Source organism: Peromyscus leucopus, chromosome 16_21 (assembly GCF_004664715.2).
Source record: "Peromyscus leucopus breed LL Stock chromosome 16_21, UCI_PerLeu_2.1, whole genome shotgun sequence".
NCBI classification, from domain to species: domain Eukaryota; kingdom Metazoa; phylum Chordata; class Mammalia; order Rodentia; family Cricetidae; genus Peromyscus; species Peromyscus leucopus.
The window spans coordinates 59,933,967-59,951,038 of record NC_051084.1 but is presented as its reverse complement, the minus strand read 5'-3'; the positions used below and the strand labels follow the sequence as shown (position 1 = coordinate 59,951,038).

Genomic DNA, 17,072 nt, shown 5'->3' with positions numbered 1-17,072 from the left:
AGTAATATAGCATTATATTATATAATATAGTATGTAGCTAGAAGTTATAAATTAAGAGATAGGATACCTAGAAGAATCGCCCTACTCAAATACAAATATATTAATAAACACACAGGAACCCCAACACCTATGTCAGAAGAAAGGTGGTCACCACCGAAGTTAGAACTGCAGGCAGCTTTATCTGAGTGAACAGCATCAAAATGCGAATACCCTCCAAGACAGGCATGTAATTTTAATTTTAAATTGAAGCATTTCCTACACCAGCACTTTTTAATAGATTTTTTTGAGCACTTGAAATGTGGCCGGTGAGATTAAGGAACAGAACTGTTATGTTTATTGAACTTCGGTTAATTTAAGCCTGAATAGTTATACATGGTTGTAAGACTGTGAAATACCGATTTAGAGGGAAAAGCCTATCACACTGTCTCAGTTACTTTGGAATGTGAACTCCCCTCCACAAAGTTACTAAGCAACATAATACGTAAGACCTCAAATAACATCATTTTGAATCTATTCACAAATTTTGAGGAGGATCAATTTGAAATCGGAGAAAGTTACCTTTGGGGATGGAATATGCACAAGTGAACTTTTTATTGTTTTGTTTTTACGGGGTAAACACTCGTTTATACACACGGTTCAGTTTTCTAAAAAATATGTTGCCTCCCTCATAAACAAACGCATCCCCAAATAAGAACTTCAAATGTAAAACTGCACTCTTAGTTCCCTGAATAACAGGAAGCAAAACCAGAAAGAAACTCTCCTGACTCAACACTGGAGCTGGCAGTCAAAAAAAAAAAGCACCACCCTTCACTGCCTGCATCTCTACCTGAGAATGTTCCAGGTTTCCACCTCTAAGTTTGAAACACAAACACCTTCACCTGCATCTGTGACCTCAGCACGTGGACGTCTAAAGCCAGTAGGCATGCATCCACCCTGGGCCACATGCCTCTAAGCTCTGCTCACAGACTCATCTGAAGGGGGATGGAGGCGCATGTGCGTCCAGTACACAGGGACCTAGGAGCGCAGCATCTCCGCAGCGGCGGCCGGCATCCCTGCGCCTCTCTCAGGCGCAGGTGCGCTTGGCACAGCGGTACCCCAGCCCAGCATCTCCGGCCGCAAGCGTCCGCGCGCATCTTCACCTCCGAGCCGCGCTCACCTTTCTCGCTCACGCTCTCGCTCTCCAGCTCCACGTCCTCGCAGCTGGTGTACTCCGGGGTGGACACGCCCTCTTCCTCTGAGCTGCTCACCGACATCTGCCGCCTCTTGCCTCCCCGCTTGGGCCGGTGCGGCTTGGGCGGGGACGGTCGCACGGACTCGGACTGGTCGGAGCTGAGCGAGTCGTTCCGCAGCATGCTCTCTGCCTTCTCGCGCTTGGCCTTGCGCAGGAGCACGGCCGAGCCCGGGTCCAGGCGGCCCTGCTTACGGAGCGGCTCGGGGACGCGCGGCTCGGGCGGCTCTGCGGGACCCGGGACGGGCCGTGGCGCCAGCGGGCCGTGCTCGGCGGGAGGCTGGGCGGCGGGCGCGCGCGCGCGGGGGGACTCGGGCGGAGAGGCCCTGGTAGCGGCTGGCGCGCGCTTGCCCGCCGCCGTGGCCTCGGCCGGCGCGGCTGCAGCCTCGGTGTGCGGGAGTGCCACGTCGCTGTGGCGCCGCTCGTGCCTCGCGCGGGACACCCGGGCGTGCATGCGCATCTGCTGCTCCTCGGGAGGCGGCTTCACGGGGTAGCGCGCCAGGTTCGGGTCGCTGCGGTACCTGGTCTGGTACTCCTCCTCTTTCCTCTGCTTCTCGTCCTCCGCCACCCTGCCATCCTCTCGTTTCTCCGGCCGGTCCGGGTACTCCTGGGAGCGCCCTTTCTCCAACCTGCGGGTTTCCCGCCTTTCCTTCCGCTCCCGCTCTTCCGCGGTCCCCTCCCCGGGCTGCACCGCGGACTTAGGCACGCGTTTGCGCTCACTCTTCAGGCCTCCCTTGCCATTCTGCTCCGAAAGCCCTGGAGGCTTCTTCCTGTGGAGTCCAAAGAAGAGTTGATAAAAATTTAAACAGCACACCAAGAAACATCCTTGTCTCAGCATTCAGGCCTAAATTATTATCAATGATTTCATGTGATTAGTTAGAATTCCGTGTCTAATTAAAATTTGAAATAACCCCGTTAAATTTATGTACCGATTAAGCTTTAAATGTGAACCCTTTGCATTACAATGGGATCAAGAACTTATTTTCGCCTTTTAAAGTTTGCATTTAAATAAAAATTATGAGTATTCATTCAATAGACACGTTTTATGTTTACATTCCCTTGTGACTTAAAATGTTTCAGATAGAAATTATATGGATAATAATAACATAACTTCTAAAGATAAGCATACATCATTACAGATCAAATGTATATTCCACACATGTATATATGAACATTGTAAACTTACAATTCTTGACATTATCGATGAAACTTTTATAATTACATCTGTGTTCATTTCAGAAACCAAATCTCATAGCACTCTGGTAACAGCAGATTTCATTTTGACTTGATTGTGGACACCCAAGCCTTTCCTTTATACCGTTAATCAGAAAACAATGGCTGAACCGTAGCTTATATTTTAACTTTCTCAGCTACCCTTAATAGAAATACTGATATTTACATGGTTGTTTCTTGCAGCACCAGGGGACTCAAAACCAAGGTCTTGGGCATGCCAGGCAGTCACTGTACCAGTGAGCATCCTCAGCTCACACATGCTGCCATGTGTAAAGGTTCATCCTCTCTCTCCCTTCCTTCCTTCCTCCTTATTTCGAAAGAGACTCAAAAGTAGAAACTTGTTTTTGAGTTTTTTCTTTCTTTATACTTTTTTTGCAGGCAATGATAAAATGAAAAGGGATTTGGCAGGACTTTGAATCCTGTAAGGGTAGTAGTCTTCAGCTGTCCCCTTCCTCATTTCTCCGTACGAAACACCTGGCCTGGGACATCTCTGATGTTACATCATTAGTAGCTGGAAAACATTCTTGCCTTGGCTGAGCCTTCTGGACTAATTCTAATGTGTAGTTACAGTGGAGACAACCCTAGGTTTGCTTTGGAATTCTAAGGACTGTGGAGAATCCTCTTCAGGGGCAGCAGCGTTTGGTCACATGTCCAAGTGTGTGTGTGTGTGTGTGTGTGTGTGTGTGTGAGAGAGAGAGAGAGAGAGAGAGAGAGAGAGAGAGAGAGAGAGAGAGAGAGAGAGAGAGAGCATCCATATATGTGTGTATATGCATAAATTGGTGAACTTAGTCATTTTTACTGTGGATTAGCAAAGTGTAGTTGCTAAAATACACTGTGGGGTGGGTAAGGGAGAGAGACCGATTGAGGACAGAAGAGGAGCAAGTGGCAAGGAATGAAAAGAAGCCTGCTGAGTTCTGCTTGAGGTATTTATATCACAGTGGCACTTCAAAATGAAAAGGGCATGGACCTGAAAGTCGATTTTAAAGTGCAGGGTTGCAATTTTTCAAGAGAAGGGGTCTGACACCACCATGTATTAGTAGTTAGTAACTACAGTTTTCAAAGATGCCATGACTGTATTATATGCAAATAGTTCATTCGTTTATTCTATTGCTTGCTTGCACTTGCTAGAAGTTTATGTCAAAACAGTTTACTCTTCTGGAGATGCTGTAATGGGTGGTTACCATGCAGCATTCATATGATCTTTAAAGGAGAACCATCAGTGAGGGTGCTTTAAGGAAGGTTGAGTATTATGCACATGGTAGGATTCTCCATTCTGTTTGGAGGGTCCAACTAATGATACTTTTTCTTATTACTCACTTTAATTGTTCTGTTACTGCCAGCTCCTGATGAATGCTCAAACTACGGTCAAGATGTTTTCAATCAAAGAAAGCAACTAGTCACCCTATCTAGCTAAGAAACTAGTCATCCTTCCAATCTTGCTTTCTCCAAGGCTGCCCAAGTCCAAACTGTCACCTGGCCTGCTTCGGCTTATGCACCCAAGTCTCCATTCTCTGTTTATAGACCACTGCCTTTCTCAGTGTTCATGCTGTATTTCAAGGGTCAACATGCCTCTGGAATCCTTGGGATTTTATGTAGGTTTTCATCATAGGCCAGACTTGATTCTTCCTCCTTACCAACTTTACAGCTCTACCATCTTTGTCACATGTAAAGGTACCATTTTTTTTTTCATAACACACTACATTTTTCGAACAACTGAGCTTCCTTCTGTTGTCACTACAGGGCTTCAGATGCCCTGTCTATCTTCTCTCAAAAAAGTTCTGCGAACACATCCTCTCCGCTGCTGTTGTCTATTCCCCCTCTAACATCTGGGGATCTGATAAGGCTTGATTCAAAAGCCGTTTCTTTTGTTGTTTCTAGAGCTCCCGGGGTACTGTACGCATTTTCTAGCACTGATCAATCAATCAACACCCTAATTGCCTAGGTGCCTGTCTTCCCTCGGAGGTTGTTTCTCCATAGTGTGAGAAACAGGATATGTCCTCATCGCCTCTGCACCCTCTGGTTCCTGGCACCGAGTTTAATTATAGTGATCGTTTGATGAGTGTTGGCTGAAATCACAGCCATATTCAGTTAGGGTGGCACCACAGACCGTCCTGGGACCCTGTGCTCTCCCTTAACACTTGGCACCCCCCTGCAAAGTGTGTTATCGCTGCCCATTATGCCGGGATCAGGACTGTCATCCAGACGTGCTTTGCTTTGAAGTCATCGATCCTGTGTAAAATTCTGTTTGAAAATGAGGTCAGAACGCTGCCGCGGGTAGAGACTACTCCTTACCTGGTGGCATGAATAAGTGCTTCTCAGGAACAGAAGCAATCAAGCCTAGTCAAGTTCCACCAGTCAGGGCTCACACACCAGGAGCCCCATCCTCGACATCTATCTTTTCTAGTGGAGAGCATCAACTCAGATAAACGGATGGATGAGTGAAACATTTGATGTGCATTATCTAATCCCATGATCCCTTGCTTCCATCAGTGGTTTTCCATTATGCCTAGGATAAAAATCTATTTAAGTCAACCCCTTCGCTTGTTACCTTGCCAGTTACCTCTCCTCCGCCTTCCTCGACTACTTATACTATCGACAATGGTATCCTTTAGAAAGACCTCTTTACTTCAGGACACATGCCTACGCAGATACCCACAGCATCATCCTTCACTTTGCTTGATACATTTCTCACTACCTTGACAGCGCAGCATAAGAGAAATGTACTCAAAGGGCCATCTCTGATGTCCCACCATGCCTCTCAACTGGTCGGATTCTGCATCATATGCTTTAAGAGCACACTTTTCCACCAAAGTGCCACATCTATAAATAGTGTTTTTAAGGGCCTTTCTCGGCTCAACATCAGAAGTTTGTAACTCAAGTGCTTGACATAACTTTCACGGGCATCAGTGCAAGATATGAAAGACAAGCTTCTCAACACACGTCTCTTCTGGAATGAGATAATTCTAGAGGCAGACAAAAATCTCAGGCCTGTTGCCACCTTGAATATGGGGCCTCAGGAGTCATCTTTCCACATACCCCTCCTAATAGATGCTGGGGCCTTGGTAACAGGTGTGCTTTCCAGTAAGCCCTCAACATTTGCTTACAGTTTTATTGGGTTATTACCTTTCCCTGGGTGGCTCACTTCTAGACCTTGATGCCTGCTTCTGTTCAGGTCCCAAGGCTTGCTGTGAAGGCTCAGCCCCTTTGCTCCTGTCCAGGGGTGCACCAGGGGAAGCTGTGTCCTGGGAAGAGGCGGCTGCTGTGCTCAGGGGTGTCTGAGACCTCGATCGCTCTTGGAGTCTTGCTTTCTTTTCTCTGGGCACCTCAGATCCAGCACCTGTACCTGTGTCACTCAGAGTCCCATCCTGACTGGGCTGCTGGGGGCCACTTCCAAAGAACCATGCTCCAGATTTGGTTAAGATTTCTTGTTGCTTTCGACATAAATTGCATACCCACATAACCTGTGTGAAGAAGAGAAGGAGCAATGTAAACTTTTTCTCCACTATTTACAAATACTTTATTAAAATCCATAATAATAATAATAATAATAATAATAATAATAATGTCTTCATCTTTCTATATACCCTTGAAAATTTCTTAGAAAATATTTTTTTATATAATACACAGTCAAGTATATCAATGCCTGGCCTTAAAGAGTGCCTCTAAGCAACTAGAACAGAATTTTCTTCTCACTTTAGTTTAATGATTCTGAGTTTCATTTTACCATGTCTGTCATATTTCATATAACTGACTCTGATGTTTCATTAAAATGTCTGTTAGCATAAGTGCTCTAGGTGAGGCAGATAATTGATCAGAAATTATTGTAAAGAGCTCTAGAATCAATATTTCTGTGCATCAACTTCAGTATCTCCAAGGAATTTTATAGATATCTGTCTTCTGAAACACAATCTATTATTAAAGCCATTCATGAAAACTATTAGCATGGAAAAAAGTGCAGAACAAAAGAAAACAACAAGTTGTATATTTCTTTTGGTTTCTCAACAATGTGTTAACCTCAAGCTCACTTCATGGTATACATTGTATCCATGCACATATTTACTAAAGCAGGGCATCTGATGCTGGGTTTATTAATATGTAACAACAAAGTGTAAGATTTCTTGAGAAAACAATCTTAGAACATTTAGTAACGTACATATTGATTGAAAGGACTCTGGCCAGTCCGAGCATGTCAAACATGGCTCTGGCAGGCCTTAACTTTCTCCCTTATTCCCTCTGACTTGTTGAAACATATTACACTCCTAAAGCCAGCCACCAAGGTCTATTCCCTTATTTGGCCACTTCCTCCTCCAGAGGCTGACTACCAAAGTCAAGCTATCAAAGTATTGAAGTCCCACAGTCAAAACCCCCCCTCGAATCACTTAATTAACATGCCCCATTAAAATTAAACACCTCATCCTAAACAGGGTTTCTACTTTTACCTTTACAAACTGTCATTTTCCCATGGGCAATGCCCTCTGTCTCCTCTTTATCCAGAGGCAGTCCTCTGTCCTTCTTCCCTCTCTCTCTTGTTCCCTTTCCCTTCTCCCTCATTTTCTATCTTCTGTCTTTGCTGCTTATTTCCCACCCTTTATCTCTCTGGGACAAACAAATATCCTTTGTGGTGAGAATTTGTTCTGGGGGTCGTGAGCTGATACCAGTTTCTTACATTCATAAATGATGAACTGTCACTTAGAATAAACATTTAATTTTCTACTCTTAATGACATTTAAAATTAATACAGACACAAGGACAAATCTAACAAAAACAATGAAGAATGTGAGCAATAACTAGCACCAAGGACAAGGATGGATGATGCATACCCAGGAGCCTTCTTTCTGAATACATGTTATAAAACTGGGTGAATAATTCATTGCATAAGTGTGTACCAAAATAGTTAGAATACATTGTAATCTCAATTTTAAAAAGCAAGTCAGGTGAGACTATGTATAACATTCTGTATCCTCAGCTTTTTAAACCACACAACTAAAGTTGCTCAGAAGGCCTGGTTCTATGAACATATCAAGAATAACATAATTAGGGATACACCCCAGAACCAGAACTCCCACGACAGTTTCTGGTCACCTTCTCCCTAGCTCTCAGGATGGGCGAGTGACGTGCCTACTCTTTTCTTGCCCCTTTAGCAAGATAAGACACCAATAAGATCTGAAATCATGTGGTTCACGAAGACTGACAGGAAAAGTTTCTCATTTAACATCAACTAAAGAAATACTAGGTGAGAGAATCTTAAACTTACGGAAGGCAATTCATCAGCAATTATTAAGAAAGGGCCATTTTCTACAAAATGAAACATCTCTAAGCTATGTTTAGAGACAAATACACACTTCCTTTAAAACCACAGAAAACATCTTTTTACAGTTATTGCAGAGTTTTGAAAATGCTCTTAAGTTAAATAAAATGGCACAAAGGAAATTAGCAATGCTGACAGAAAGGATAATTTTCATTGGCTATCTGAATAATTTCTGCAAATGCTATTACAGTTTTCTTTACTCTTTGATTTTAAGCATTAAAAACTGGTCAATGAAACAATTGACAGATTTTGGAAGTGCTCAGATGTTGAATATATGCTGAACAATAAATTTATTTAAATTAACTTTTATAATCCATTTATTTTAATTTCCAATGATGAATAGGTCATAATTGCTAGACAAGTTATATCCATACTTTAGATAATAGACCAGACCCAGAAAGATAAATATAGTATGTATTCACTTACAAGTGGATATTAGATGTTAGGTAAATGATAATCAAGCTATACAATTCACAGACCCAGAGAGGTTAGGTAAAGAGGAGGGCTCTGGGGGTGGGATGAGGTTGCAGGGACTGCATGGACCTCTCTGGGAAAGGGAAATAGAATAAATTCTGCTGACGGACTGTGGGGGTGGGTAGGGACTTGAGTTGGAAGGATCCAGTGTATGCGAGAGGGTGGAAGGAGAGATTTTTGGGGAGAGCTAAAATTGTGAGCATTTGGAGGGTATGTGTGGAAACCTAGTGCAGTGGAAACTTTCTGGAATCTATAGGGTGACCCTAGTGAGGACTCCTAGTAATGGAAGGTATGGAGTTTGAACTGGCCATCTTTTGTAGCCAGGCAAAGCTTCCAGTGGTGGAACTTGGTTGCATTCATTGGCTTGTTTTCCCAAAGGGTCCCGTGGAATTCTCTAAAAAACCCAGACTGATGCTCAGACAGAACGTCATTCTCTGAAAACTGACAGCAGGCCCTTTTGCAAAGGATAGCTTCCTCACCGCTCATTGAATGTAGAGAGGTCTAGCTGGTGCTGACATGGAGCCTTCACCCTTACCTTCTAGTCTTGGTACAAGAAGGTACTCTGTACGCTATGAAAAGATAAACCTGGACAAAAACCCAGCTACAAAATCCTCAAGCTACACTCTGTCTTGCCTGCAAGATGTGCTGGGGCAACAGTGTCACATAATTTGTGGGAGTGTCCAACCAATGTTTGCTTTAAACTTGAGGCCCTCACCAAGAGAGGGAGCCTATTCCCTACAGCCTGAATGACCAAGAACCAGAGACTAGATAGCCCTAGGGTAGAAAAAAAAAAACAGGACTCGTGACTGGCAGAGAGAGAGAGAGAGAGAGAGAGAGAGAGAGAGAGAGAGAAGGAGGGAAGGAAGGGAGGGAGGGAGGAAGGGAGGAAGGAAGATGAAATGATTCCTAATGATATGCTGCTATACTCATAGATCAGTGCCTTATCCAGTCATCATCAGAGAGGCTTCCTCCTGCAGCAGATGGGAGCAGGTGTAGAGACCCACAGCCAGACACATTATACAGAGAGAGTCTAAAGTGGAGGTCTCCATCCTCTCCATAGGGTCCCTCCCCTCAGAGATCAGGAAACCACACAGAAGAAAGAGAGGAGAGATTATAGGAGTCAGAGGGCCTGAATGGAGGACACCAAGAGAACATGGACCACCGAATCAACTCAGCAGGGCACACACGGGCTCAGAGAGACTGAGGCAACATGCATGGGGCCTGCATAGGTCTGCATATGTGCTGTTAGCTTGGTGTTTTTGTGGGAACTCTTAACAGTGAGAGTGGGTGGGCCTCTGACTCTTTTGTTTGCTCCTGGGATTCACTTCCTCCTATTGGGTTGACTTATCCATCCTCAATATGAGGGCTTTTGCTTGGTCTTCTTGTATTTGTGCTGTTTGGCTGTCGTCTCTTGGAGGCCTACTGTTTTGAAGAGGAAATGGAGGGAGAGTGGTTCTGTGGGAGCAGGGAGGTTGGTGGGGGGAGCTGGGAGGAGGGGATGGAGGGGAAACTGTGGTCAGGATTCTGTGTCTCAAAGAAGAATCTATTTTCAATAAAAATAAAAAATATTGTTTAAATGTTAGTGTCTTTGATGTTTCACTTGTCTATGTTTAGCACTTGGGAAAATATTCCTTATTCAAAATTTCTCCAATGTCTTATATCCTTCTGTATCATAATAATCAAAACATTTGTTTCAGAATTATCCATGTGGGATGAGACTGTCCCACAAAGTAATGTGAAACAAAATTAACTATAAAAACATAATAATATACTTAATTTTAGTATAATAGTAGCTCTCAATATTTATTTGTGTTATATAAACTATTCATATAATATTTGCTAGTATAAAAAGAAATTACTTGTATGTATTAGGTACATAGAAATATATGAGATTAAAATGGAAAAAAATCATATATTTCATGCTAAATATGAGAGCCATGTACAGAGTGATCCAGATTATAAGGCACCACACAATTATGTGCATTTAAGATTTTCATTTTAACTTACAATTAATTAAATTTGCTGGAGTTATAAATAATCAAAAACTTGTGTGCAGAAACATCTGCACCATATTTCTTCTCATAAGACTTACCTATGAAAAATCAAAATTTTACACACACACACATACACACACACACACACACACACACACAAACTCCTTCTAGAGATTGTATCATGAAGGATCATATCCTGATCCAGTGTCTTGGGATGTATTCCAAGCAAATGTAAAATAAAAGAATGTCCATGTTCTATAGCTAACTTAACAATTCTCAGATGTTTAGCAATCAAGTACTGTGGTGGTATTGTGTTCCCCAAAATATTGTGTACCCTAATAAATTTATCTGAGGTCAGAGAACAGACAGCCACTAGATACAAAGGCTAGAAAATGGTGGCACTCACACCTTTAATCCTAGCATTCCAGAGATAGAAATCCCTCTGGATCTCTGTGAGTACAAGGCCACATTGGAAACAGCCAGGCATGGTGACTCATGCCTTTAATCCCAGAAAGCAAGCCTTTAATCCCAGAGAGTGGTGGTAGAAAGCAGAAAGATATATAAGGTGTGAGGATGAGAAACTAGAAGCATTGGGCTGGTTAAGCATTCAGGCTTTTGAGCAGTAATTCAGCTGAGACCCATTCCAGATGAGGACACAGAGGCTTCCAACCTGAGGAAACAGGACCAGCTGAGGAATTGGCAAGGTGAGATAGCTGTGGCTTGTTCTGTCTCTCTGATCTTCCAGTGTTCACCCCAATACCTGGCTCAGGTTTGATTTTATTAATAAGAACTTTTAAGATTCATGCTACAAAGTACAAAGTAGAATGAGAGATTTTTCTGATGTGACATGACTTCTGAAACTCCATGACATTCATCAGAAAAATGGAAAATAAAACCTGCAGAAATTATATACTGATCTTTTGTTCTAACAGAACCTGAAAATGTGTGTTTCACACCTAATCAGTAGGGAAAACAATAGATCAGACTAAAACTAAGATGAAATTTACCTAAATAACACAAATTCCAACACTTCTTTCTGTGTGGATAAGGAATCTCACAGGTAAAACTACATGCTCAGTAGAAATATAAATATGCTCAGATGTAGGAAACCTTTACAGTTGCCATACCATGAAGTGTTGGGAACTATTCCTAAGGAATGTTCCTAATAGAATACCTTACATAGGGTACCAGTTGCAAAACAAAGAAGGAATTCCACTTCAGTCTAGCTAATGAAACAAGTTTAATTAAGGTTACTTGCAGGAGGTAGGTGAAGGCTTACTTACAGGAATATGTGTAATTTATGGGCAACTACAACACTGAAGAAAATGTCTCCCAATAACTCTTAACTACTTAAAAATCCATGTAGATTGGGCTGGGTCTTGTAAATCCACTCCTACCATCATGTCTTTGGGAAGGACAGGACTTCCAGATACACTCCTCTTTTCCATGACCAAAGGGCACAACCTCATGCAGGTCTCCTTCAGAAAATCACAGCTGCTGATAGTTCAAGAAGGCAAAGGCCACATCATCCCCAGAGGATTGATTGCACAACATTCTTACATATATCCATAATGGTACTATTCCACAATGAAGTCTGGACATATTATATTAACAGAAATATTTTGCTTATAAAAATCTATTTTAATTTTTGATTTTATTAAAAATGTGCTTGTAAACTGTTTAAAAATGTGTATTTTTACAAATAATTTTTATGATTTACTTTAGTGCTTAGGAATATCACTCCAGTACTTTGAAAATATGAACAGAAGTTACTGAATTTTCTTCATATTGCTGAACTCTTCAAATTCTCCTTCTTTCTGTGAAGGATTCAGTCAAGCAGAAATTGGTGACAAATTATCAAGTCAACACTTCACTATGTTGAAAAATAAATGAGATAGTAGGAAATAGTGAGTGATGGAATATTAATAGATGCAAATGAGTGATTTCTTTTTCATTTTTGGTGCTCTGGGAATGAGGGTGTATTTTCCAAATCTGTTGCTATTGTATTGTTCTATTTTCATAGGTTGATTTTCTCCCTTTGGAAATATTTACACATTGATGTGAATGAATTAATGATTAAAATATGATTTAGAATTTTTCTTTTTTAATGAAAAGAACATTTTCAATATCACTTACTCACTGAGAGTATTTTTGTTTAATTTTGCATGCAACTTAAAATACTTGCAGTTCTATTGTAATTTTATATAGTATTTGCATTAATAATGCAGAAGTATGTTCATGTGATGCTAAATGATTCTATAATATTTAATATCATTAAATAGAAAGAAGGCACAGCATCTGATTTACTCTTAAACTCCTTATATTTTTTTACATGAAGCAGAATTCTACAGTGAAAGCCTATTGATCAAATCCTTTTTATACTTAAGACTAGTTTTTAAGGGCACAGTGGAAGAAACCAATTACTTAGTGAAACTCAAGGCATGTTAAATGTTCTCCTGCTCAAAATACTACATAGTGATAGTTTTATTTTAAAATTTTGCAAATTTATTTCCCAAAAGTGGTATTCAGAATTTCTGACTTCAGAATTTCAGTACTTTAATCATACTCACTTCCTAGAATCCTGTAAATGTTCCTAGTTTAAAACAACACAGTGAGATTCCATTTGAAGAATAGTAAATAAAGTTACAGAGCCATGAACTCCATAAGAAGAAACTTCAAAGAAGGTGGTAAGAAATGTGTAGGAGTTGCTTAGTGTATGGAAAAAGGTAGTAACATGAAAGGGCTTTTACCAAGAATAGAGCTTGAGGCTAGAAAGATGGCTCAGGAGTTAAGACCATTGATTGCTCTTCCAAAGGATGGGGTTTGTTCCTTGGTGCCACAGAGCACCTCACAATCATCTTAACTTCAGGTTCAGGGGATCCATTATCCTCTTCTGGCCGCCAAGGGCACTGTATACACATGGTGTACAGACACACAAAAAGGCAAAATGCTTACACACATAAAATGAAAATAATTCTTTAAAAGGTGGAGTCAGTTTTGAAACACAGGGATCTCTAGGTTATAAAGGGCAGCTGCTATGGACAGACCAAGGTGAGAAGTAAATTCAAGTAGAATAATGCCTAATCTGTTATCCTCTGACTTTAACTTTTGTGCCTTAACTCATATTGTACTGACAGGCTCACCATTAGTTCCATTCACCACATAGATGGCTGTTTTGTTCTTTTTCTTCGGTCAATCAGTATTCATTCATGTTTGTGAAGAATTGCACTATTTTTTTATGATGCTCATTGGCTCCACATAACTGATAACTGCTTGTTATGGTTATTTTAATTGCTATGTACATAGTTCTATTAAAGTCATGCAGGAAGGACACAGAGACAGTTTGTCCCATAGTGGTATAAATATGTATGTTCACCTACTATTTGATCATGCTAATTATATTACATTAAAATATTCAAAGTCTATGTCATTTTAACTTGGTTTTAAACAGACCATTTATTGCTATATAATGTCTGAAAATGTCTTGTGTTTTTCTGCTCATGGTTCTGTAAACATCTAAAATTTACATTTTCTTGAATCTATGTAGATCATAAAACTTAAGAGACAATAACACAATTATGAAAAACAGTGAATGAAGCAAGCCAAGAGGTAGATGCCAGGACCTGATTACCTTGCCCAACCTCCTCACTGAACTTTCTAGGACAGACTGTAAAGCTCTGTGTTTCAGCTTCCTCACTTGTAACACAGGGATAACAACAATAAAAGTGAATTCACAAGACTGATGAGATGTTGCAGTGGGTAAAGGTGCTGACTGCCAAGTCTGATGACCTGAGTTAGATCCCTGAAACCCAAAAAGCAGAAAGACTTTGGCAAGCTGTTCACTCACATCTACAACCACACTATTGCCATGTGCCCACTACAACACACAAAGTTAAGTAAATAAATAAATGTAATTTTTATTTTAAATGTCTCTGAGATGAGAGAAAACATACAACTGATATAGTAAATACTCTATGATGTTTACATTATTTAAAATGTGTACACCTGCCACAGACATATCTTTACAATTTTTACAATATGAAATGCTCCATGCTCTACTCCTTTATGATTGTGACAAATGATTTGAGGTGTCAGTTATATTATAGGCATTATTATAGGCACTGGAGATAGAGTAGTGGCCATGGGGGTGGGCATGGGACACTTTTTGGGAACTTATGTCCCATTAATAGAAGACAGAAAGAACCAAAACATAATTTATGAAGTGTCCAACAGGGGAATATGGGGGCACAAGTGAATGGAGAATGGGCATTCCATAAGGTGGGGCCTTAAGTTTAAAACGGACTAATCAGAGAATTCTGATCAGTAAGATTAAGCTATGTGTATAATGGGGAAGGCAGATCAAGCTACGAACACAGCCAGGAAACTGATCTGGGGGAAGCTTTTGCATAGTGGGAAGCAGAGCTGAAACAGGTTAAAGTGATAGGTCAGATGGTACAAAACAGTTTCGAACGGAAGCAATCTTTGTGCAACAGACCTTTGCTGTCATGAAGCAAGTGAGGAGGAGCCATTTTAGGACTTAGGGCCCAGCAGCGGTCTGGGGACTTAGGGTGCAGCAGCGATCTGAGGACTTAGGGTGCAGCAGTGGTCTGAGGACTTAGGGTGCAGCAGCGGTCTGGGGACTTAGGGTGCAGCAGTGGTCTGGGGACTTAGAGGGCAGCAGTGGTCTGAGGACCTGGGTGCAGCAGTGGTCTGATACACCCCAGGTTGCTGAGGTGAAGATCAAATGAAGGGAATCAAATGTCAGGTTGTTTAAACCGACTTGGACACTGCTATTTTTGGCTTGTCTTTGCCCCAATGTGGTTTCCAGCCTTTGGAGTTATCTTTTTTGGTATCATTTTGTTGAAGGCACACCACTTTTCACAGACAGCCCAAAGCTGAACTCTTTTCCAGATGTACTTTGTACTTTCACAGCATTTAAACATAGACTGATGTTTATCTCCTACGTTTTGTCTTACAACACAAGGTATCCACCCGCTCATCAAAATTAATTGAATCTGCTGCTCACTGAGAGCATCCCTCTGCTCAATCAGAGCTTCTCTCCATCATGTTCATCATGATGACTTCTAAAGCAATTTATTTTGGAGCATTTATAAAACAAATAAATATTTGATTAATAAATAATAACCATGCCTACTATGTAAACATAATATCTGTATTATAGAGCATACAGAATAGAAATTTAATAAGCTAAACTATAATTAAGCTTTTAATTATATTTGCTACTCAAACAGATTACCTTTCAGTATAAGCCAATGTCTTAAAATCATTACCTCCAGCTTAGTCACCATTTCAAATACTTAAGTACATTCCTTCTCATTTGTAACATGTGGCCATTTGAAAAACAGAAACCTTAGACTCCAGAAGTACAATATAGGCATGATTATGCTTTCCCCAAAAATGGATTCTTGTCCTGCATTATTTGTCCCATTCACACACTAATCAAGGCATTAATATGAGATTTACTCTAGCTTAATTTGTCTTTAATTGTTATTCATCAAGCTTTCTTAATTGTGACTCCGGAATACCATGACTCTCCCACATATCTACTGCCTCGCATCTCCACTGACAAAGTAGAAACCACCATTTTTCTCCACCAAGATTTCCAACGTCAATATCTTAACTGAGCTTTCTGCCTTTCATTTTTCATTCAATAAATCCTGTGACCATTTGCAAATCTTACAAACCTTAAAATTGACACCCTGCCCCCTGCAGCGGTACTGTGGATTGAACCGAAGGCCTCATGTATGCTCCACAATACTGCTGCTCTAATAAGCTACAGCCCCAGCCTTTAAACTTGCTTCCTCTCTTCCACAGAGATTTAAAACTCGTTGACACATAGTAGCTCTTGCCAACTCTTCTAATCTAATATGTTTCCTACATGAACAATCACATCATACCACACACATGTGTATTTTAGTTTTCTGAACATCCTGCCAGGTATATAATACTTTGTCAATCTATAATACTCTTGTTTTCAGCTCATTTCCAAAATGATTATATGCAGTTTACAATTATTTCATAATTTATATCTGATGCAATACTTCATATAGACATTGACGTTATAAAACTTTAATATGGAGATTGGCTGCCCACAGATTTTCTCCATCATCTCTGTTCCCCCAGACCCAATCCTCCAGTCTCATCCCTTGCACTTCAAAAGAACACCAGTTGCAGCCTTCCTTCCCTCCTCCCCACAGCTCTTGTGGATCCCACAGACCATCTCCTCCTAACCTCCCTTCACCCACTTTGGCCCAGACCCCAACTCCAGCAGGCATGCCCTGTAAACCGAAGGGCCACTCTCCCCATGCAAAAAATGGGCTGAGTGGGGAGTCACACTTCTCCTACTTATCCTAAAATCCAATGCCCCCCAGTCTCATCCCCAGCTCTATAGCAGGAAGCCTTCTGTGTTCTTCCTTTCTTCTCTGACCCCATCGCCAATGGATCACAAATATCTTCTCATCCAATCCTCCTTCTCATCCAAACCTCCTTCTCCCAATTCATCCCAATATCCCAGCCTCCAAAACCAGCAGAAATTCCCTGTGAACATGCCAGATGAGTAGGCCAGGAAAACAGGCAACACACAGGCATCACACTCCCCAGTAGTCCAAAGGGGAGACAGAAACCAAAAAGCAAAATACCCACCCAACAAAGACATATCCAGAAACCAGTACTCAGAACTTCAATCATCCCAAAACCAGATGCTTAGCCACCAGCATAAAAACACAATCAATAACAGACAAGGCAATATGTCTCCACTAGAGCCCAGCAGGCCCTGAATATTCCAACATAGCTGAAGCACAAGAAAAAGACCTTA

General features: G+C 41.2%; 1 protein-coding gene across 36 annotated transcripts in view; it reads right to left on the bottom strand.

Annotated features, from left to right (window-relative positions):
* The window catches only part of Rims1 (regulating synaptic membrane exocytosis 1), a 488,347-nt gene that overhangs the window by 210,127 nt on the left and 261,148 nt on the right, over positions 1 to 17,072 (bottom strand). For all 36 annotated transcript variants that reach the window (XM_028868035.2, XM_028868038.2, XM_028868036.2 and 33 more), the window contains 2 exons: positions 5,585 to 5,922; positions 1,157 to 1,998 (listed from right to left, as the gene is read on the bottom strand). In XM_028868035.2, the coding sequence (XP_028723868.1) occupies positions 1,157 to 1,998; positions 5,585 to 5,922 (1,180 nt within the window). The remainder of the gene's footprint in view (positions 1 to 1,156; positions 1,999 to 5,584; positions 5,923 to 17,072) is intronic.